At 37.2% G+C, this 24,167-nt stretch overlaps 2 protein-coding genes, 1 long non-coding RNA gene and 1 pseudogene across 3 annotated transcripts; 2 read left to right on the top strand and 2 right to left on the bottom strand.

The window, feature by feature from the left end:
* Positions 1 to 3,845: 3,845 nt before the first annotated feature.
* LOC148694468 (uncharacterized) lies at positions 3,846 to 6,486 on the bottom strand. The gene is made up of 3 exons (XR_015966565.1): positions 4,607 to 6,486; positions 4,391 to 4,479; positions 3,846 to 4,135 (listed from the first exon to the last, which is right to left on the bottom strand). It is a non-coding gene; the product is annotated as an uncharacterized LOC148694468 (long non-coding RNA).
* Positions 6,487 to 8,381: 1,895 nt separating this feature from the next.
* Positions 8,382 to 9,681, bottom strand: LOC148694467 (uncharacterized). Its single transcript, XM_088700023.1, has one exon. It carries the CDS (start codon positions 9,679 to 9,681, stop codon positions 8,461 to 8,463), a length of 1,221 nt encoding a protein of 406 aa, XP_088556149.1. The 3' UTR covers positions 8,382 to 8,460.
* Positions 9,682 to 9,839: 158 nt separating this feature from the next.
* Positions 9,840 to 18,502, top strand: LOC137740171 (AAR2 protein family). Its single transcript, XM_068479990.2, has 13 exons — positions 9,840 to 10,940; positions 11,053 to 11,135; positions 11,367 to 11,424; positions 11,545 to 11,604; positions 12,054 to 12,183; positions 14,602 to 14,825; positions 14,949 to 15,041; positions 15,131 to 15,202; positions 15,667 to 15,699; positions 16,575 to 16,703; positions 16,928 to 16,984; positions 17,940 to 18,035; positions 18,122 to 18,502. Exons 1-13 carry the CDS (start codon positions 10,845 to 10,847, stop codon positions 18,179 to 18,181), a joined length of 1,191 nt encoding a protein of 396 aa, XP_068336091.2. The 5' UTR covers positions 9,840 to 10,844; the 3' UTR covers positions 18,182 to 18,502.
* Positions 18,503 to 20,083: 1,581 nt separating this feature from the next.
* LOC137740742 (uncharacterized) lies at positions 20,084 to 21,887 on the top strand (annotated as a pseudogene).
* The last annotated feature ends 2,280 nt before the right edge of the window (positions 21,888 to 24,167 follow it).

Genomic DNA, 24,167 nt, shown 5'->3' with positions numbered 1-24,167 from the left:
TAGCATACAAAGTAGTAAAAACAAGTGCTAGCGTGTGAGGCACAAATTCAGAGCAAGTCTACAGCAGTCCAAAAGAGAATGACTCGACAAAAGTACACCCGAAGGTGACCCTACGCTGGTGACTGTCTGTCAGAAAAGCCGGAAGAACCCTCTGGGAAACCACCGAACCTGCTACTCAACTAGAACCTGGAGGGGCGCAAAACAAAAGCGTGAGTGGGCAAAAACAAAGCTTTTCGAAAACCATTTATAAATACTTTCTAACCCCTCGCCGTAAAACCTGTATACTTCCCAGAAAATAGATATACGTATATATATACGAAACATGCTCAAGAATATGCCAAACGTGCTCTATAATATGCCATGCCAAAATCTCATAATGATATGCAAGTGCTCAGGTATAATCATATCAATATCAAGTAATCTGGCAGCCGGAGTCACCTAACGTGACCTGTACGGCTGCATCTAGAGCTCAAATCTCAAAATCAATAACTGAACCTGCCCACGAGTCGGAACCACCTAAAGTGGTCTGTACGACAGGCCTGGGTGTAATACATGTATACGCTCTAGTGCTACGATCACGTGAAGGCTGTGCGAATAATCGCGGGTCACCTACGAGTCGAAACCACCTATAGTGGTCTGTACGACAGGACTGTGCACCTAACTTGGATCCAAGCTGAGCGTGTGGTGCGGGAGGTGAACATCACGTGAAGGACTGTGCCCTACTCTGGGCGGGAGCACTAACACCGGGGGTGTAGGTTATGAGCTCTCAAAGCATCTCAAACCACTACTGAAACATAAACGTGAATAACACTTACCTGGCACTTACCTGTGCGTCCACAACACCCAATATGCATATGTATATATATATATGCAAATAATAATGTACTCACAGTGCACAACCAACGATAATGTATGCATGGCATATAACTAATAAACATTTAAATCATTTCTGGGAAAATATAGTATATAGGTATATACGGAAAACCAAAAGCCCACTCACTGGTATGTGGAAGGGTCGTAGCCCCCCTGCCTCGAGTGCGCACGCTCGTCCTCGGGGTACGTATCACCTATATGCGAATTAACTATAAAAACGTCAATTTTAAAGCACATAACCAACTTCTCGTAATAACTTCTCATACAATGCTCAAATTGGACAATTGAATATACCAACGTGACCTACACAACCTCAGGATCACAACCATATTTTTAGAAAAATTTTCCACCGCCGCACGCGCCCCCACGCGCCGGCCACGCACAGGCACGTGCCTGGCACGCTGACGGCGTCAACTGACGCCGTTAGGAATATTTTGTCAGTTTTGACAGATTCCGTTAACGGCGTCAGGAATATTCCGTCAGACTTGACGGAATATTCCGTCACCTTCTCCGGCGAACCTCCGGCGAGGCTCCGGCGCCGGAAAACTGGAAAACCTGTAAATCATGATTTCTCACTCGTTTTTCAACCGTTTTTCGTGATTTTTGCACCAAATTGAAGCCTAGAACTAGTAGAACAAATCCAAACAAGTTTTGAGGGCTAAAAACCACAAGATCATACCTGTCCACACAAACCAAAAATCGGCCAAATTCAAAACCCACGATTCCGACGTCCAATTTCGTCCAACGAGCTACTCCGAGGCTCCTTGGGACACCACCAAGCTACCTACGAGCCTCAAAAACCCAAAAACTTACTAAAACACGTTTGCATGAATAGTACCCCAAACGGAGCTCCTCGAATCGACGTGAAAACGTTAGGATTCTCACCTGAAAATGGTATAGTTGTACTCCTCTCAGCCTCACGAACTCGACTGTGGCCTTGGTTCCTTCGATCTGTTGAGATTTGAGGGGTTTTGGGTTCGTCCGTACAGTTTCAAGGGAAAAGGAAGGGATAGCAGCACGGGAGAGGGAGAGAGAGAGTGACAGGGAAAATGAGAGTGTGAGTGTGTATGGCCCAACACATGCCAACACCACACAAACGACAAATAACCAAAAACATGACGAAAACGAACTAGGGGCAAAGTTGTAATTTCACACGTACGTTAACATGAATTTTGGGACGGGATGTCACAACACCCATCAATATGGGTGGTAACATTGGCGTCCTGGTCTGCCAGTTGAGATAAGGCCTCAGTTTTGCCAACGATTACTGAAAATGGGAACGACATTATGGTCACCATCGCAATAAGCATGGGTTTCTCAAAATGTTGCAGTGGAATTGTGGCTACCACAGACTCTTTTAATTGGGACTTGACCGGAGAACTTGCAAGTGCTCTCAACATCGATGACGATAAGAGCAATGGCGGAATGGAATGGTCGTGGATTGTTGATGGAATTCGCAATAGGTTGCCGTCTCCATCGTGCGTCTCAAGTTTTTGAAGTTTCTGGTGACCTACCTCGATCAATTCAGCTTCCTTAGAACACATTGAGGCTGGATCTGAATCTCCCTCGACATCGAGAGCCAAGTCACGACGTAACTGAGCAAGGTCACTGCGGATTTCTGCGAGTACAGGATTCACAGCCTTGTGAATAACGGTGAGTGCAGAATCCATAGCTTCGCAGATCACATCACGGATTGCAGCATGCATCGAAGCTTCAAATGAGTCAATTGCAGCGGAGAGGCATGCATCCATGGCAGGAAGACGGGTCGGGTGGGTATGCACAATAGGGAAACCAGGATTCGAGAAGGATGATACCATTGATAGGATCCAAATCTCTAACCCCTTAATCAACCTGAAGTCACAGAGGATAGAGAATGAGAGGGAAGGAAAAGAAAGAGAGCAGAGCTCTTGAATTGTTTTTTGGTTTTGTATTTCTATTTGTAAATTCTGATCTGATTACAATAGTGAGAGCTAGTGCTCTTATACAAGTCACAACTCATCATGCCAGCTGGCTAATTATAACAAACTTCACTAAAATAGGAATAAGCCTAATAATCCCAAGTTTAAAACCTTTAATAGTGATTAAGCTAATCACTAATTACATATCATATTATAGAGAGAGAATATGAAGTACTCGAAGCTAACAGAAGACATGTTACAAAACCGAGCGCAGTGGCATTTTAGGATTCGTACAACTAACCCATTTAGTGGGATAATTCTTGGTTGTTGTTGTTGTTGTACTAATAGAATAACTTGAAAACAAGGATGAACAATGGCGACAGTTTTTGTATTTTGTTTGTCTCCTGTTGATTTTGTGCATTGGAGATGAAGTATCGAAGCTGGGTTCGTCTGTATCATGTCCGTATACATTTATATCTGCGATCAGTCTTGCAAGACTTATACATTAGTGTTTGAATCGTCGGTTGGATTTATTGTGCGTATTTTTAAGAGGTTGTTATGCAGAACATTATTTTGTTTTTCTAATTCAAAACTTGGAATTTCCCTTTGTATTGGTATTTGGTTGTATCTGGAAGTCAGTTATTTATACAAGTTGTTGAACATTGCTAGGAACCTCCTCCTATTTGAGCGATTCAGAGACATGGTGCAAGGAATCGCTAAAACGGAGAAGATATTTATAGGAGGAGATTTATATGGACATGTGGGCAAGGAGACAGGCAACTATGGAGGTTTTCGTGGTGGCCATGGTTTTGGGGAAGAGAAGAACATGTCCATATAAGAGCAGGTCATCAAAAACACAACACCAAAGCCTTTTCCTACTAAATGAGGTCGTCAAAAACACAAATATATTTTTTTACTAATGAGGAAAGGGGGTCATATAATTTGTAAGGATTGCAAAGTTACACTGAAAGAGAGCTTGGCTAATCAACATCACTTGTTGGTGATGGATGTACATATCAAAAGAGAGAAATTGTAATGTCAGTGAAACAATCCAAAACACAAGTACCAGAGAGGTTTCATTCAACAGCTGGGGATTTATTATATTCTTGAGAAGGTTTTAATGCCTGCTAATAAGGGATTGAACTCATGAAAGTACAAAATCAAGGCTACAAATAAACACAAATCTTAATATATTGCCAAGTTACATTGAAAAAAAAAATACCCATCTCTTTAAGAAGCTGTGAGGAGTGAGGAGTGAGGAGTGAGGAGCACCAAGGTGGGGGCAGCGAAAGGTAAGTGATAAGATTAGGATGACCACGAAGCCCTATCCACAGATATTTCAGCCAGATGTTTAAGCAGGACCCCTGCATTTTGTAGGGACTTAATCTTTTAGAATTGGTACAACGACACTGAAGTTGCAAATGAAAGACCAGTGGGTGAAAAAGATAAGACGAAAACCAAGCTGCCTTTTCTAAATAAAAGAATCCTTATATAATTTAAAAGCATGCTGCCTTTTTAAATTTAAAGCAACCATAATTATACAACATGCGAAAGCTCACCAACCAGTTAAAATTACGGCTTCAGCCAAATACTGTTTGTAGAATTGATGGGATGTTTACCTATAAAAAAGTTTCTGGCCGCTCCAGCTGCTTTACCTTCAAAGGAGGATAGAAGAGCTGCAACGATAGAATGTTTCAGAATCCTACCCCTGTATTTCACAAACAACTAGTTACTGACAGCAGAACATGTAAAGTTCCAAATAACGACAGCGCAGAGAATCAACACCATTTAATTGCACAAGAAATAATAGACATTTAATCATGCTTGCAGCTTACTTCAACATGACTCCTTGTCAAATGTATCTAGAAGGCTATGATCCACTTTCATGTGGACTGGTCGGTCATGAAACCAGCTCCATCTAACAGTCAGGCGTTCACAGATTTCTGCAGATAGAAAAACGGACAATTTCCGTTGTTTCTTGTCGGTTATGCAACGAGATGTCAAAAGCAGATTCAGAACTAACAATCATCAAATTCAATCAATTATCCGCTACACGACCTACATAGTCATATGAATACAACAGTAGCATTCACTAACATGGAAAAACAACATAGAACTTGCTGAGGTCCTGAAATTCCCAGTAGCATTATAACTACCTTTACTATTTGACCAACAGTTGGGAACAACCAGTCTAAAATGCCTTTGGTTATGGAAATCTCAACTCGGTTCAAAAGTCATAGGATGTAGTTAACTATGATTTACGGCTACAAAGTCAAGTTCATTAGTTTTGACCTTATATATTTCTTAGATTCATACAAATCATAACTCAAATGCAAATAAAGGAAACGGTGGTTGCACGGTATCAACCTTATCATTTCATTTCATATAGCGGCAAATAAAAGAAAAGGTTCGAATGGAAAATGTGGAATTGAAATCATGATGTTGATGAATGAAATTGGGCGAAACGACAAATGGAAAAATGATTTTTTCCCTAAAACATTATCACAACTCGCATGAAATTTCAACCAATCATCTATAAACAAAATCTCAACCAGTTGTTAAGCTAATGAGGTTCGTAAGTAAAACCTTAGTTCCAGACTTCCAGTCATGCGTATGATACATGAGTTATGACAATTTTTGTGTCTTATGGTGACAATTTCTTCTCTCTTTAATTAATGAGGAACACCTAATGCATGCTCTAAGTCCCACTGTGCTCCTGATTTACCCCAGCAGAAGCAACAAATGTCACACGTACACATTTTGCAACCAGCAAGGTTCTTCCATTGTTGCGGAAACTAGATTCAATGTGTCTTATCTCGTCAACCTAAACATACAAGGATGGAAAGGTTCATAAGGCTATAAATTTCCACCTAATTTCCCCGATATGTGTTTCCTCAAAATTGTCTCTAAATCAAATCTCCTATCATGAAACAGACTGCCTAATTGTTCAACAAACATGCAACTTTAACTTGCTAGATCAAAGGGCATGTGTCTGTAATGTCATCTTATCTGATCATTCAACAAAATTTGCACTCAGTGAATTATATAACAAATAATGACCTCGGTGTCCCTCTCAGATCACTACAAATTGCACAACAGAGAAATCCTAAAAGATCATCCATATCTTCTTATTTACATTACATATATACTTCTCTCTAGAATTGTTTCAGTTATCCCCAATTCCATCGAAGAACTCTTAAGTAACATTTATTCGTCATGAGTGTGACTGTGAACTGTGGATGTGTTTTGGTAACAAACCATTAAAAGACCTTTAGTTTGAAAAACATATATTCACTCTTCTTCTTCCAACTTGAATGTTAATTGCCTTCAAACCCATGACAAGAACAACTGCCGTGGGATTCTGGCCATATAAATTTCTTTCCTAGTGCACTCAAAGGAACAGAAACATATTTGCATTCATCAACATATATACTCAAATAAAGTTGACATGAAAAAAATAATGTACGCTCCAGAAGATTAGACGGCAAAGAAAAGGATCACAAGATGTTAATATGATTGTGTTCCATATTCAATGGTCCACAAAGGTGTGTCTTGACTCTTGATACAATATTATCGGTCAGTATAGGTGAGGTAAGACAAACATTTTTAAATTTCTGTCATCCTTTGAACTGCCAATCATGTAATTGTTAATTCAAGATGGTGTATACAAAATAATTCACATATTGGAATTAGGATACTCATCTAACATGAAAGAACATGCATACCAACCAATCAAAATGTCTTTCCCTTTCTCATCTGAACTGGAGGTTGTGATCTCAGGCTGTTTCAACCACCTAAAGCAAAATAGGAGCAAAAGTGAAAAAACAAAAAAGAAAAAAAGAAGCCAATGCTGTCAGCTACAAACATTGGAGCAATACAGGTATTAAATTAATCGTATCAAGTCACACTGAAGGGCAAACGACCGCCAATTTAAAATTTCAGAATTCTCACTGCTGAAAGAAAGAAGATCAAAGTGAATACAGGTATTAAATTAATCGTATCAAGTCACAATGAAGGGCAAACTACCGCCAATTTAAAATTTCAGAATTCTCACCGCTGAAAGAAAGAAGATCAAAGTGGTTTGCGCAATCCCTGAATCACTGGAATTTCCATAGACTAATTTCAAAGGTGTACAACCCATAAAAGAAGGACTAGTTCTTTTTTGAAAATTAAACAAATTTTATTGCATAAAACAATAAAATTACACAATGAGTGGACAAGATGGCCAAAATTGGACAGCAACAGTATAAGAAAAATCATAGAAGCAAAATCAGTATGACATAAACACAGACCACCGAACGAAGATACAACAGCTTTCCAATCTAACCAATGACTAGAATAATACAAACCCCTAAAATCTGTAGAGACTGAAGACATAAAGATGACCAGAAATTTTTTTTTTGGGTTCAAAAAAATTTCTGTCCCACCATCTACAAAAATCATCTTGTTCCTTACCAGCCAAACTGCCTAAAAAACTGCCAATACTATGCATCCCCATAAAAATTTGGCCTTCCTCCCCCTCCCTGGTATCGCATGTTCTCAGATAAAAAGGAGAATGCATCGCTGTGGATGCTCCAAACTCCCAGAACAGACGCCACCAGAGATCCAAACCCTAAGGCCTGGTTGTCTACTAAGATTGATTCAACAGCGCCCCTCCAAGTTATCTGGTCATTTCTTTTGACAAATGTGGATCTAGTAGATTGAACAGTAGTAAAGGGAAGCCTAGTTGTATAGCTAAGGGTTACATTCTCATATCCATACCCCTGTTGGGCCAGGCCATATTTCAAATATATTCAAGGGAGCTTAGCCTATTGTAACAGATTTGTAATCTGGTAGCTCCTGGTCCCGGCAATTTAAGATTTATTAGACTAGTAGTATCCCCCTGCTTTACCTTTTTAATAGCTTATGAAGATGAATTTAGTCTTAGATAATATAATCTGTGCAACATTTTTGCCTATATAATGTTCAACAAAATATTATTGCCCCATATTAAGGGGCAAAAAATATTGTTTCTGCAATATTTTTTAAATTACCTGAGGGGTCAGCATGTGGTTTGTAGCATACGCAGCTACTGACAATCCTATGTTCAGAACTGCATTTGATTATCTTTTAACATGTATATGATTTCTACCATGTGAAATATACTTCTCTTCTTTCTGTTTTCTTCTCCAAATGCCCTTTCTTAATACATAACACCATCCTAAAACCCTGCTAAACAATCAAAAGTTGAAGCAAAGCAGCACTCTGGTGTAATAACAATTAGCTACCACTGCTTTTTCTAGTAACAATAGCAGACTGTAAATAACTAAAACCTTTTCATAATCGATTAAAAAAGACAAGTATGAACAGATGGAACAGCCTATGAAGTCAACACCCTAAAGGTGACATGATTCCGTTTTCTGGAGAATACATAGTTGTATGACTTGTTACATGAACATTATTCAGTTCGAACTGATATGACAGAAAACTCAGCAAACATGAACACCCTAAGTAATTGCTGCTTGAAAAACGAGTATCATATTGATAAAAATAAGACAAACGCATATACATCATTCCAAACATACAATAGGCACTGCCAGTATAGACATTGGAAACAGTACAGATAACTCGTATGATAAAGATCAACTTTATTAACATTTCATCAGAACTATAACAGTAGTAACATTTGGAAAGGTATTTAAATTACAGTTTAGAGGAACTCAGAAGGGGAATTGTCCTCCGGCTTCCCATTGTCGCCCAAATCCCCTGGATGCTGTAAATTCTGCAAAACCTGAGGTGGCAATGACCCTAAACCGCCTCCCAGCCCATCGTTCACAGACCCAAAAGATTGACAAACTAGCCTAGCCATGACCCCAAGAATCTGCATTTGATTATGGCACGCCTCAGCATGCATTTGCATCATTTGCTTCTCATGCTCAATTTGCAAACCCATCATCCTCTCCCTCCACTCCAACTCCTCCTCCTCCCTCTTCTCCTCCATCCTCATCCTCCTCCGTCGCTCATCATCCAGATCCCTCTCCATCCTCAACCTTTTGTCGAATTCTCTTCTTGCCCACATCACCTCCCTCTCTTCTAACTCCAATTCTCTATCCTCCAACCAGTCCTCCCTCTCATTCCTTCTTTTCTCTCTCCTAAACTCAATTTCTTTCCTCTTTTCCTCTCTCTCAACCTCACTTTTCTCTCTCCTACACTCCCTCTCTCTCCTCCTCTCTTCCCTCTTCACCACTACATCCCTCAAATCCAAAACTTGTGCACTCACCAACCCCAACCTCCTATGCAATCCAACCTTACCCAATTTCCTTTTCTGCGCAAAACCCACTTCCCCAATTGCCCTCTCACCCACAAGTTCACCACCTTCACTCCTACCCAATTCCTCAACACCATTGTCGCCTTCGCCGCCACCACTACTCTCCTCTTCTTCTCCATCTTCACCTTCTTCCAATTGCACTCCATCTTCATCGTCTTCTTCTTCTTCCAAATCGTCACAGTCAATCCCAAACCCCAAATCCCCACAATCCCCAAAAACATCAAGGTTCTCACTTTCACACCCCCTTTTCCCCCTAACATCAAGCTCCACATCTCCAAACACTTCCTTGTACCTCAAGAAATTTTCCCAGTGGTTTTCGCCGTCTTTCCAGTTGAATTCGTCCTTGGAGACCCGGATCTTCTGCTTCACGCCCAGGTACTGATGCCGCATGTTCTGCACCTTGATTGAGACGTCGCGCCAGGACCACCGGAACGGAAAGGTCACTGGGTCGCGGAGGTGGTGCGCCGAGTTCACGTGGTCGGCTATGGGCTTGAACTTTTTCTCGCGGGTTTTGAGCTTGGCTAGAGCTCCAGAGCTGTGGAGGTCCGAGTAGTTGGTGAGAAGGGTCTGTTCTTCGAGCTCCGACCATTTCTTGCGCTTCATTGTCAGAAAGCTGCGGGCGTTGATGAGGGCGGGCAGAGGTGCAGAGATTTGGGGGCGAAGAAGATCGCCTACTGTCTTCTCTCACTAGTCGGTGGTCCATTCTTCATAATTACTATTTACTATTTACAAATATTTCTTTTAGTTGTAAGTTTGTTTAATAATAATTACTATTTCTTTTTTCTTTTTTTGGTAATTGAAAGTAAGAAGTTTTAACGAAAAGTTCATGTTACTGTTAATTTTAACAAAAATTCATATTTTTACACTAAAAAATCAATCATGGTACTATTCACCTTACCTTTTATTTTGTTCTTATCATTAAAATTCAAAGTTTTCAATCCCTTTTCATTAGTTTTCTTTTGAAAATAACTAATTTGAATAACTTATTTCAAATATAAAGTAAAAGCATATCATTAGTATTTAAAACTATATTATTTTCAGTAATCTACCACTTAAGGCATCCAATGTGTGGTGTTAGGATATCCAACATATAACATAATTTTGTTGGAGTATGCTTTACAATGTTTCAATATTCATGCTTTGTGATCTGTTGTTATGAAGATTGAATCACATTTGTACTTGAAGTTGCTGAAGAAAAATTGTAAAATAATTTAATCTAATAATTACTCTTAACTACCTAACGGTCCAAATAATAACATGTTAATCACATTTGAAAATTATTAACAATAAAATGTCATTACCTCATTGACTAGATTATTGTCGCTTTGATAAATTGCTTTGGTTTTTGTAAGGGCTTCTTGCCATGATTTCAACTTTTTATGTAGATTTTTGTACCTATAAAATAGAGATTGCTTGATTCAGAATATACATTGAATCTGCTCGATAAATTGTATATGAATTTTCTTCCATATTTGTTGCATCATCATTTAACACTCAAGCAAAACAATTGTTATGCCTATTTATCAAACAAATTTGCTCATTATAGAACTGTTTAGTTTTTACTAAAATCGTCGATATTAGAGTAGGCCGATGCCCAATGGGCTTAGATCTTGGGCCTTCTTTCATACCTCTTCGAGGCCCATATTAGAAGAGGCTTCTGGACTGTCGGAGCACCCACTTCGTTTACCAGAGCTTTCTAAGCAGGAAGGTGTTCAGAACTTCAGAGCGACAACTTTGAAGTCCAACAAAAAATTGCAGAAACTTCGATGGATTCCGAAACGGCGCTGGAGCTTGTGAAGCGAGGCGTGACGCTTCTCTTCCTCGACGTGCCTCAGCACACCCTCATCGGCATTGACACTCAGGTAAAATACTACTACTAAGTACTAACCCAACCAACACATGCTCGTGCTGCGTTTGGTTGCCGAGAAAATGCGAGAAAATTTGACCCTCAACACTCGATTCTCTGTTTTGCAGATGTTTTCTGTGGGCCCGGAATTCAAAGGCATAAAAATGATTCCTCCTGGTCCTCATTTTGTGTACTATAGCTCATCCACGAGGTTAGCTCTTCTTGCTCACCATATGTTTGTTGAATGTTGTCAGAGAATGTAATTTTGAATTTTAAATTTTGAAGTATTTTGGGGGTGATTCTGTTTTGTAGTTTCTGTAAATTCCCAATGGTAGTTGATTGGATGGAAATCGACATTTTTCGCGTATTTATCTGTGGCATGTTTCTGCTGTATTTTTATTTGAAAAATCTGGTTTCATGTGTCTGGTTTTTGGCCACGCAGAGATGGCAAGGAGTTTGCGCCAATTATCGGGTTTTTTCTTGATGCCGGGCCATCGGAGGTTAGTTAAGCAATGCCGTCTCTTTATTTTCAGCTTAAATCCAATTGGGTTGTAGCATTTCAGTGCTGTTTTACCCCACCCAAACAATTGTGAGCAAGACTCACTTTTCTCGTGTAACAGGTAATTGTTCGTAAGTGGGATCAACAAGACGAACGATTAGTCAAAGTACCAGAAGAAGAGGTTTGTATTCATGTTGGTTGCAAGATTGTCTTACTATATTTATTTCTGCCATGTACAGAATCAAATTGATTCCAAATGGATGGCTGACACTATAGATGATATTATTCAACCTCAATTTCCAAGAAGTATATGAAGTCTAAACTCACTAGAGAAGGTTGAGGCAAATAACAACAAAGTTGATGCATAAACTATAACCTGCCGAAGTACTAAGAAGCAAGAAAATATGGCCAATATCTCTTTTTTGAAAATCTTTTTGTTTATTTAATTTCTTTGTCATTCTTTTGGTACAATTTTATTGTATTAGTGAAACTATTAAATTTTAAAAGGAGTGAGGGGAATTTCTTTATTTTTGTTTCAAACAAAATTCTTTGCTGGAAAGACAGTGGCTGTTTTCTTTATTTCAGTATAAGTTTTTTATTTCATATCGCTATATTTTTTTGTTCCATCAGGAAGAGAGATACTGCCAAGCAGTTAGAAGTTTGGAGTTTGACAGACATCTTGGTCCTTATAATCTAAGCCAGTATGGAGATTGGAAACAATTATCTAGCTACGTTACAAAGAGCATCATCCAACGGATTGGTAAGCATTATTCACAACTTCAGTAGCTTACATTCACCATTATTGTAGGTTTTCCACCAGGTGTTTCTTCAGTTTTGTTGCTTTTGTGAAGCGAATACATTTAATGCTTTAACTGCTGCTGTTGTTACTGCATTTCTCTCCGTCTCTCCTTCTGAGTTTTTCAATTTGAACTTTCTTTATCTTCAGATCTGCAATGCGTGTCCTCTTTTTTTTCTTTTTTTCTTTTTTTTGGGATAGAAACCACACTCTTTGTCTGAGTATTTATCTTGTCATAAGGTACAATAGGCCCCTGTGGAGTGTGAGCAATATGAAAATATTAAAAAATATTTTTTTTTTAATCTGTTTTAGGAAAATTCTCAACATGGACATATGGTGAGAATCTTAATTTTCCACGAAGTATTTGTTATGACTTCCTGTCCAGTAAACTTAAAGGGTGGTGCATCTGCTCACTTGCAAAGAGTTCATATGATATTTAAGTATAGTGGTATTAGCTACGAGCTTGTAGACATGATGAAATAGGTAATGACCAGAATTGAAAAAGGTACCATGAAAGTAATGAAGTTCTGTACAGTGCATGGATAGCTCTTTCATAACAATCTTCCTATGTAGCTTTTCGTTCAAATTTCTGCATCGAAATGGAGATTATTATTGCAAAACTTTCTAAAAGTATATAAAAGAATTTCTTCTAGAAGTACCTCTACCAATAAGACTGCAAGGAAATCTAAAAGAACATTGCATGTCAGATGTTTTCTGTTTATGGTTATAGTGACACTTGGACACAATTTCATAATTTTTGGCACTTTTTTTTAGTTGTTAAAGACTGTCAGAAGTAGCCCTTCCTTTCCTCCAAATTCATGACCAGGCCTAATTCACTTTAGGTAGGATGTATTGAGGTCTAGCTCAGCATAGTGCGGATTGTTTCACACTTCCTCTACTTACCAAGATGTCCTTATAATTGATGAGCCCTCATGTTCATAAAAGAAGAAGGGAGAGAAAATCTGCCAAAAGGACCGCTCGATAGACAAGGCCATGGAGGGAATTCAATCAGGAATAAACAAATAGAAGGCTGTTAGGCTCCTTTCACATGCTTAGCTATGAACTTTCTTCCCACTTGAGAGTGAATGCTAGAAACTATATGGAGTCTGTAATATTTTAGCTTGCTTCTTTGGCAGGGAGGTCTTTAACGGCTTTTTTTGGTTAAAATTGCTAGAGCTTAGTGACTGGAGGAGAGAAGCACAAAATGATCTTGATTTCTTGAACATCAGAAGAAGCTTTTTTTGTTCTTTGTTTGAAGTGGTGACTCACTTTCAACATAAGTTCTATAAAACATACCATTGAATGAAATCATCATGGAAGCATGGCTCTAATTGAGGAGTGGTTGTGAAGATTTGCTATGGAAAAGGAGTCCCTTGACATTTTTAAAAGAAGAAAATGTGGGTCACATCAAGTAATTAAGATTCTCTTTGACATGAAAAAATTAAGATTCTGATTTTTAATGTAGGCTCAAATCCTTGAGCTTGCAAAAGACATTTCATTAGGCATTGTTTCCTTCTCTCTTAATCTTCATTTGTGGTGGGTAATGGGGAAAATTGAGTTTTTGGGGAGAATTACTGGAGAGGGTAGTCTCTTTATCTATGCATCCATGGTCAATATGCTTGCTGTCCCTTGCTTTCCAACCAATTGGAATTCTATTCTGGAGAAATTGAATGATATGGAAATTTCTTATTTACTCTCTTTGATGGAAGTATCTCATTACAATCTTTTAGATTGAATGGAAGGTTCTGGGATTTAGTTTTCAGGTCCTTTCGCTTAGGTGAAAATTTTACTTTAGCAGACTGATTAACGAGCTATCTCATTCCATTTACAATCCATCCCCCATGATTTGGAAAGCAAGAACCTTGCTTCAGTATTGCTCATAATAGAGTTGATATTATATATGATATATAATATTATTTATTTTATTTATTTTATTCAAAGAAGAAGAGCGAATGTTTATGTGTTTCCCAATTTGTCTCTTATATGCAAAAAGATGCCAAGTATTGCAGGGCGAGTAAGGGTTAAGTTTGGGAGGAAATTTTTGGGGATGCTGGTTATGAGTGGTTCTAGATTCATGCATTTGTTTGTTCATTTAGAAGTGTTGGAAAGTCTTCAGAATAGAGTACACGTTTTTATGGAGGACATCAAGTCATAAGTCTACTCAAAAGATTAGCCTTGAACTAAGCTAATTGAACAACCTGACCTTAAAACAGTTGATCATATCTTCTAAAGCTTGCTGCTATATAGGGGCATGTTTTACTCATGAAATTTCATGACAGAGCTGTTAAATAGGGTGCCTGAATTTGATTCTAAGGCTTTCTAATAAACTCACTTTTCTTGTCCTATAACCTTTGAATTTTAAACGGCCGATTTACTGTACAGAACCCATTGGAGGAGAAATTACTATTGCATCTGAATCTGCAATGCTTATAAACACTCCTAACACAACGATGGAGAAAGCTCTAGATGAGCAGTTGAATGCTTGCAAGTTCTCAACACCCAGTGACAAGTCTCAGATGAGAGGATGTTACTACACATCAATTCCTCGTGTTATCAAACGAAAAGGAATCCAGGGCCAACAACTTACTTCTTTGAATCTTGACAAGGTGAGAACCTCCCTCTACTCTTTTAAGTTATTTTGTTGGTTTTTTTATTTGAATGTTTACAGATAGCTGATTTAGCTGTAAGCTTTCGCTGATAATTTTTTCTTCTTTTTACTGGATGTCTAGACACAATTGTTAGAAAGTGTACTGCTAGAAGATTATGGTGGTTCTGAGGACCTGCTTCTTGCAGAGCTGCAATTTGCCTTTATTGCATTTTTGGTACGTGGAGAATGCAGACTTGATCATAATTTTATGTTAATTACTACTGTCAGATACTCAGATCTTTATGATATTCCGAGCTTATGTAGATGGGCCAATCACTTGAAGCATTTCTACAATGGAAGTCCTTGGTCAGTCTTTTATTTGGATGCACTGAAGCTGTAAGTATTGGTCGCTGTGTTTCACACTACTTATTGTTGGGATTTATTCACACTACCAAATTTATATAATTGTAATTTTTTTTTTTTCTGCATTCTGCATGAGTTTTTTAAATTTATATATACATGTCCATGTTACATGCATGCATATATTTAATCCCCTCCAGGATAGGGATCCTCCGAATAACATTGTTCTACTTAGTGGGGCCTCTCTGTATTCTGCATTGTAGTTCAGTTACCTGAACTGTCTTTTTCTTTAAGATACTTGCATAATCAGCTAAATGGGGAATCATTAATACAATAATCATTAACAAATAAATGAATATAGTCTTTCCTGTTCCCATTTACTATGTTAAGTTTTTTATACTAAAATATGGAGTTTTGAAGTGATGCTTGCATCATAGGAAATTGATACTGAAAAACAGGAAAGCTGAAATAAGTTTCTGACAATTCTATCATTATTGCAGCCTTTCCGTACAAGAAGTCTGCTATTTGCAAAGGTAATGTCCATACTTGTGCTATTTATAACTAGAACTTTTTGCCAGATAACTAAGAAATCGTCATGGTGATTTGGGATAAAATTATCAGTTTGAAAACGTAGGAGCATAACTATGATCTACCAACTAAAAGTAAAACATTAAATCTAAACAAGACCAATAAAGTATAAGGAAACAACTAAAACCCCCAGCCGGCTAAGACCCAAGTCAAGTTGGCTAACTGTCCCACTTAGCCTTTGAGAGCCTTGTAGCTGATCTAGCATCAGAGTGATTTTTTTTGGTTCAGTAGGTATGGCAAATGAGGTTGTTCAGGAAGTGCGGAAGAAGAAAAAAGCGGGGTTGGTTTGTGTGATAAATTGGGAAAAGGAAAATGATTGTGTGGAGTGGGACTTGGCGGATATTATTTTGGAAGTTAAAGGTTTTGGAGAATGGAAGAACCGGGATTGAAGGGTGTTAAAACTTTCCCAACTTTTAAATAATGATATATAGGAGGTAGAGTGTTGGATCATCGAGGTTTCTGAAAGGGGATAGAGATATGTTGTATTGTTCTTTTCGTGTTATCCTGGGACATTTTATGATGTTTTGAGCATCTGGTAGTTTAGAGGTTTCACATAGTTTTGAGTACCTGGTGTGTCCACTGGGGTTTTGTCTTTATTTTCATTGTAATAAAATGATTCTGTTTCTCCTAAAAAAGAGAAGGAAATGCAATAAATTCTAGGTTACTGACTTTTCTGCCCAGAGAAAGTAACACATTTAGCTATTCTTGATCTAAACTAATTTTCTTTTCCTGTAAAGTTGTAAACTAACAGTGAACAATGCTTTCCTATTTTTTGTCCATTCGTTTACTCTGATAAATGACATGTGATGGAATCTCGCAGTTTATTAAAGTCATCTACTATCAATTGAAACATGGACTTCAGAAAGGTTGCACAGACACAAGCATTGCGTCATCATTGTTAGATGAATCATGGTTTTCTGCTGATAGCTTTTTGCACCGTCTTTTCAAGGTACAAGGTTATATACCATTAATTGGGTGCTTGATTCTGCATTCCATTGATCAAGTTCATTCATAGTTTTCCATTGATCAAGTTCGTTCATAGTTTTCTTGTAACTTTTTTTGCATTCAGTTTGTTATTCTAATGAAAAAGAAATTCAACGAAAGAAAGGCATCATTTCCATCAAATGTGTAGAACCTTGACTTTATTGACTGAATGTATAAATGTGATTCCAGGAATTTTTTTTGTTGGTGCAAGATGCCTCAGTTGTTGACGGAGATCTTCTGTCATGGGTATGCAATCTAAGCCTAGTTTTTAATTTAAGCTTTTATATTCTATCAAGCAAAAGAAGGTATCAAAAGAATCATATGCTCTTTCTTGAAATTATCTACAGTTCTTGTTTTTACCTTATAGATGATTCAAATTACTGATAATTTATCTTCACACTTTCCATTGTATTTATCATGATATGCATATGCAAACACAAATAAACAGAATCCTTTATTTTGTTACTTTAAAGGAGTGTATAATATGATAAGGTATAGTTCTCTTTAAGTTTAACACTAACTCGAATGGGAAATGGTGGAATCTGGAACAGATTGGATTTTTTACCTTTTGTGTTTAAAATTATAATTGCATATAACCCAGATCTTCTCGTAATAGCCTTCCCTTCATCCGTTAGCAATTTAGAACCTATCTGTTAAATTGACTTCGTAACCCATGGCACTCGTCTTCCGAGACAGCATTTGTTTGTATAATTATGGAATTACAGGATAGAAACAGTAAAATGTATGTGTGAGTGGTGTAATATCACAGAGAGGCCAATGAGAAAGATGTAAACATCTAAATCCTGCACGTTTGCCCAAGAAGAGTAAACTATTATTCCAACCCTCTTTATGTGCCGTGTTGCTACCTCAAAGTTTATTCATGTTATTACCGCCATTTGATGGGCTTTTTCATATAAATCGAGTCCTGAGTTGATTTTCTGCTCTACCATTTTGTTGCTATGCCAAGCCCATTGCTCTGCATGAGAAGCATTTCTCGTGAAGTCATCTGTTTTAGTGTTTTTAGAGTAAACTTGATCAGAGAATACAGTTGTGTTATACGGTAGAAAATTAAAGTAACGCAGGATGTATATGTATAGATTCATTAACGAATAGCGCTTGAAATTTGAATTATTGCAAGTTGTCTCCTTTTGAATAACTGTGTTGAGAAGAATCCTAAGTTCCGTATTTCTTATTCTTAAAGACAAGGAAGCTCAAGGAGTTGCTTGAAAATAATCTTGGATGGGAATTCCAGCATGACAGTGCAGTTGATGGGATGCACTTTGAAGAAGATGATGAGGTCAGTGATTATTTGTTTTCAAATTGAACTGTCATCACTATTCCCAGACATTCTTTCTCACATCCCCGAACGTTAAACATTTGCAGTATGCTCCTGTTGTTGAAATGCTGGATGACCCAAGTTCTAGTGAAGCACCAGTAGTTTAAGACTTAATTCCCTCTGCCCCCGACGTTCATCAATAGTTTAATCTCGTGATTCTGAAGTTGGCAACCCAAGTTGTAGTGAAGCCAGCAGTTTATGACTTCGGTTGCAGATGCTGTCGCATTAACAGTTTGCGGCATAACAGGGAGGGATCAGTATGACATCCCTCAACGATGGCCTGGTTTTGTTTGTGTAAACCTTGTACATACAGTTGAAATTTCCATGTAAAGTGATAAGGATGGATGTTATATATATGTTGATGTTGTGCTAAATGTTAAGACGGATGGTACTGGTGCCCTTGAAATGGTTTAACCATTCATCCAAAATTTTATTTGAGTTCTGAAACTGCATGAGGTAATTTTACTTGATGCATTAAAGATTCGGTTTTCTTCCTGACGGAGGAGGGAAAAAAGTCCGAATCTGTTGCTGAAAGAGTAAAAACGTTTGATCCATCAATCTGAATTTGTGCTTCATTGGTTGAACTGAAAGTGATTTTTGCACACTTCTTTTAGCTAAAAATACAACAATTATGCAAAGAATTTGGGTTCTACAAACAAAAAAGGAAAAATTGGTTAAAATGATTAGAAATTAAATTTTAATTGATGATTGAGAAAAATTGAAAATGGACAATTTATGCCAAAGATTAGTGACATTGATTAGATATTGACAACATGCAATAAAAACTAGTCATTTTTTGAAAGTTGAAATGAGCATTTTGAGTTTTGACACATAGATGTTGAGGTTTTTTTTATTTTTATTATTACTATGGACTGAGGAGGGTTGGTTTTGAAACTATAACCATAATTTGATGGTGAGTGAGTTTCAAACGATGGGTACTAAAAGTTGGACCACATGCAATGGGTTGACATTGAACGCACTATCTATTAAGATATTGGACCACATGTAAATTTATGCTTATAAATGACGATTAATAATATGGTTCAAATTTGCCTTTGGTAAGAATTGAACTTAAGGCCTCTTACTTACAAGTAAAGATGAATCCCTCTAGACCATAGTACTAAATGTATAGATAACGACTTAATCCAAATTATTCTCGTTGTGTAAATATCATTTAAATTTATTCCCCAGTTAAATATCGTTTTACCTAAGTTATACTAAGGCCATATCCAATCAAAGGAGAGCCAGAGGGCTCGTTTTAGCTCTCTGGCCCCCCAAGAAATTAATATTTTAATGAACAGTGCAGGGCTATATTTCTTACCATCTCCAACCGAGGGACCAGAGGGCCATAGGCCTAACATAGCCCTGTGATAAAAAAATCTTCTCTAACCAAGAGCCAAATGGCTATAGTATGAAATGTGAAGAATTGAAATAAAATGAGGTAAGATATTATGGAATGATGAAAAATATGTGAGAAATAGTGTACAAAAAAAAATTAGAAATTATAAAAAATAAAAATAAAAATAAAAATAAAATAAAAAGTGAGCTGGGACAAAAAAAAAAATATCCTAAACCCTAAACCCTAAAGAAGTGGGCTGGGCAAATGGAAAAGAACGAAAAAAAAAAAAAAAAAAGTGGGTTAGCTGGCTGGCTGGCTGGCTAAAGATGGCCAGTCGATTGTCCCTTTGGCCCTTTTTTGGTCCAGCGGGACCAACGAGCCATTTGGCCTAGCCTTCGATTGGAGACGGTTTTCGAGCTATTTTCTGCCCTCTGAACTCTTTGGTTGGAGATGGCCTAACCAATTTATTTTAGTAGATAGCAAAGTTGATTCAAATTCATTTTTTTAATTAAAATTATTATCGTATGTAAAAAATACAATTAAAAATTAATAGACAATGCCAAATTATAAGTTAAAGTGAAATGAAGGAAAAGTGCTCCCACCTTGCTGAAGAGTAAACAAGACCCTAAAAGGTGCTGAAGATGATGGTGATATGATATGATATGATACGATGGCTCGAAGGTTGTGTTCCCACCTTCCCCTCCTTTCTTGTATTTGCAACAACCCTAATCCCCATTTCTCTCTCTCCTCCTCCTCCTCCTCCTCCTCTTTCACCCTGCAAAACCTGTCGGATTCTGCATCTTCTGTAACCCCTTTAGTAACTCCAATTTGCTCCTTTGGGTTTTCTCCAAATTTTCAAGGTTGGTTTCCTACGGGCGCTTCAATTTTCAAAATTTTACAATTAATTAATCAATCATATGTATGTTTGTGTTTATGTCGTTGGAGTTATGATATGCAATCTACGTGCTCGATAAAATGACCCACATAATGGAAGATTGGTCTTTCAGTGGGCTTTCTTGTCTGTCTGTCTACGCATTTTTCGACACGAGATTACTGGTTTCATTGACATGTCTGTCATTGTGAAAAACCTTAAGCCTGGGGAATGACGTTTGATTCCACTGTCGAGAACAAGGAAACAACGTCGAGAAAAATGCATGAGCAATATTCCTAACTTCCTTATGTCCCGTTCTGTGGTGTTTTTAGATTTGAGTGTAATTATGTATTGCAATCCCTTCCTTGTGTCATGTTCTATGGCATTTTTAGATTTGCGTTGTTAGCAATATTCCTAACTTTCTTGATTGAGTTAGAATTGTTTTAGAAATTTAACCATCACGGGAGAAAATGGCGAGTTTGTAGTCGCAGTTCGAGCCAAGTATCTGATGTTGCTCTGTAAATTTATATACATATTACATAATATGATGCATTCTATATAAAATAGGTTTCCTTGCAAGTTCAGATTTGCAGGAAAAAAAAAAAGGTGTATAAATAGATGTGCATTTTCCCTCTGACTTTTGTACTTGTGCTACTTGTATGATTGTTTCGAACTGTTGTAGCTTCACGATCATATGCTCGTGGTGGTCATAAACCTTATGATCTCTCTTTGGAAATGGAAAACCTGGTGGCAAGGAATTCAGGGAAGCCTGGAAGAAAGAGATTGATGCAGATGATACTTTATGGACGGGGAGTGAAGACAAAAGTGACAATGAAAAGGATGAAAAGAGTCGTCTTGAAAAAAAGATTTGAAAAGACAACAGGCGAGGGAGCATTCTGACCTGATTGATGTCGATGATAGTGATGAGTTGAGAAGTGTTTAGTCTGGAAGCAACGAGGAGAAGTCTCTGTGGACTGGGAGTGAAGATGATGATGACGACGATATTCCTACTGAAGCCTACCCAAATGAAAGTAGTGATAAACATATAAACAAACTGTTTGAGTTTGAAGAAACATCAAAGTATCGGACAATTTCCGAATTATTGAAAGCTAAGCAGGAACCGGAGGAGTTGTCCCTTGGAAGCAAGCTAGGAAAATTGTAGTTGTGAATGCCTCGAAAAAGTTGAAGAAAGGGCCAGACAGGCGATATATTAACGTGTGGGAAGTCATGAGTGACTTGGATATTCTGAGATGAGCGTTTGAAAATATAGTATTAGGGTCGAAATATGCAGAGCTTAGACAAGGAAGGCCTAAGAAACTGAATATGCAGTTTTTCAAGGATATATAAACGCGTATGAGAGATCTTAATTATAAGTTCTCACCTGAGTTGAAGTTGAAACCAAAGAGCAAACTAGTTGCTAGAAAGAAAAAGCAAAAAGTACAATCTAGATGGAGGAAAGCACAAAAGCGCTAAGTGTATCCTCCTCGTTCTTCCTCTTTACTATTTCAATATGTCGAACTTGCAAACTATAACATGTTATATTGTATAAATGCTGGTATTTTGGTGTGTGTTTCTCAGCAATATATATGTTCTACTTCTCTTTCGGGCTCTCGTCCAGTTGTACTTCTAATGAGATCACACACATGTTTGCAGTCCCATAGTTGTCTATGTCAAGTTTGCAGTGCCATAAAGTGTTGTTAGGCTTGCTTCAAAAAAGAGGAAGGAAAATTTTAGCAATGCCACTTGAATTTTACACAGTGTTATACTTGACCACTTAAATTTTGTTTTGTGACATTTGCCACTTAAACTAAACTTGTTTGCATAAATACCACCTACCGTCAAAACCGTTAAGATTTACTCTAAAATATGAGTTATATCTGAATCATTGTCATCACTATTTCGTGTCAAATTATCACCTGAACCTTTTTTTGTTTCATATAGCAACTTGAAATGTTTTTTTTTTTTTTTTTTTTTTTTTTTGCCAAATTACCTTCTAAATCTAGTTGAACTGTTAAGTCCTCATTTACTGAAAGCATTGAAAAGATAAAATTAAGTTAATTCATTCCTTAGAGCACAATTACTTGATTGGAAGTTAGTGTTACTTTTCTTTAAGGAGCAAATCATTCATTTTTAATGCCTAATAGTGGCACACTCGTATTTAGACAAATCCCTTAGTTTATTTCTACATCAAATTAAGTAAATACCATAAGGTTACCAAAACTCTCCTTAAGTCAAGAGATCTAAATTTCGACTCAAATAAAATAGAGTTTTAAGATAACACAAATGTATTATACGTAAATTATCGTTATTATGCGACCTAATTCAATCTCATTTCTGTAGATGGTCTCTTATAAGTAAAATAATGTTGGATCAAAAAAGAAAACATTAAAATGGAGTTTGAGAAGACTCTGATTCTCTCCCTCCTATCTTTTTAGCCCGGAAAATTTAGTTTTTAGCCCAGAAACAGTTTTTCTGCTCCAACCCTTCTAGCCTGGAATTATTAAAGAATGAACTTAGGCTAATTTTTTTCTTAAATTAATTTTTTTAAATAAATATGTAGACTATCGTAAATTAATTTTATGAACATTTCAACTTTCAAAGAGTTTTTGTTTCCTAAAAATCATCAATATCTCATCAATGGGTGATAGAAGAAGGCATAGCATGGCAATACAAATGACACAATACCTAGCAAGGATTGAGATTGAGCATGCAAAATTGATCAACGCCGAAGCTGAAATTGAAACTTTGCAATGATTTTATCCAACAAAACATTTTTATTTTGATTTCTGCCAACTACACCATCTTCGCTAACAGAAACTCATGCCAAGCATAAAGCAACAACTTCCTCACAGGTCCAATTATGAACTCTAATATGCTCTCTTGCCATGTTAAACAATTTGGAAATGGAAAGAAATGGTAGAAAGATAAATTGGAAGAATTGTAGGAGAAAATTGAGTTTTGTGTGGATGTTTGAACAAATACATAGGTATTTATAGAGTTTTTGGGTTGAGTTAAATAATTTTTTTTAATTATTTTAGCCATTGGATTTAAATTTGGGTCATTAGATCTTTTTTTTAACCGTTAGATTTGATTATATTCGATCTCAGCCATTGAATTCAATATATTTTAAAATAACATATTTTTTTTAAATAAAATTTGAATCTGGACCGTTGGATCAACCAACGGTCCTTAAATGATGGCTATCGGATGGGAAAAAGTGTCGTTAGGCTCGGGGGAAGTGGTCGAGGAAGCTCAAGGAGCTGCTTGAAAACAATCTTGGATGGGAATTCCATAATGACCGTACAATTGATGGGATGCAGTTTGAAGACAATGATGAGGTCATTGATTATTTGTTTTCAAATTGAGCTGTCATCACTTTGCCCCACATATTCTTCCTCACATCCCTGAACGTCAAACATTTGCAGTATGCTCATGTGGTTGAAATGCTGGATGACCCAAGTTCTAGTGAAGCACTAGTAGTTTAAGACTTAATTCCCTTTACCCCCAACGTTCATCAATAATTTAATCTCATGATTCTAAAGTTGGACGACCCAAGTTGTAGCGAAGCCAGCAGTTTATGACTTCGGTCGCAGATGCTGTCGCATTAGCAGTTTGTAACGTAACAGGGAGGGACAAATGTCTGAATTTGTTGCTGAAAGAGTAAAAATGTTCGATCTCTCAGTTGAAATTTGTGCTTCATAGGTTGAACTGAAAGTGATTTTTGCACACTTCTTTTTACTAAAAATATAACAATTATGCAAAGAATTTGGGTTCTACAAACTAAAAATATAACAATATGTCAAACTTGCAAACTATAACATGTTATATTGTATAAATGCTGATATTATGGTGTGTGTTTCTCAGTACTATATATGTTCTACTT

Source organism: Pyrus communis, chromosome 9 (genome assembly GCF_041283825.1).
Source record: "Pyrus communis isolate YQ-2024b chromosome 9, ASM4128382v1, whole genome shotgun sequence".
Taxonomy (NCBI): domain Eukaryota; kingdom Viridiplantae; phylum Streptophyta; class Magnoliopsida; order Rosales; family Rosaceae; genus Pyrus; species Pyrus communis.
The sequence above is the reverse complement of the archived record's forward strand: the minus strand, read 5'-3'. Positions and strand labels throughout refer to the sequence as shown.

What these genes read in the sequence shown, in the direction of transcription:
- LOC148694467 (XM_088700023.1), bottom strand. Translation starts at nt 9,681, where the DNA reads ATGAAGCGCAAGAAATGGTCGGAGCTCGAAGAACAGACCCTTCTCACC.
- LOC137740171 (XM_068479990.2), top strand. Translation starts at nt 10,845, where the DNA reads ATGGATTCCGAAACGGCGCTGGAGCTTGTGAAGCGAGGCGTGACGCTT. An exon ending in TCAAAGTACCAGAAGAAGAG is followed by an intron (nt 11,605 to 12,053) that starts GTTTGTATTCAT and finishes TTGTTCCATCAG; the next exon opens with GAAGAGAGATACTGCCAAGC. An exon ending in TTGCCTTTATTGCATTTTTG is followed by an intron (nt 15,042 to 15,130) that starts GTACGTGGAGAA and finishes GAGCTTATGTAG; the next exon opens with ATGGGCCAATCACTTGAAGC.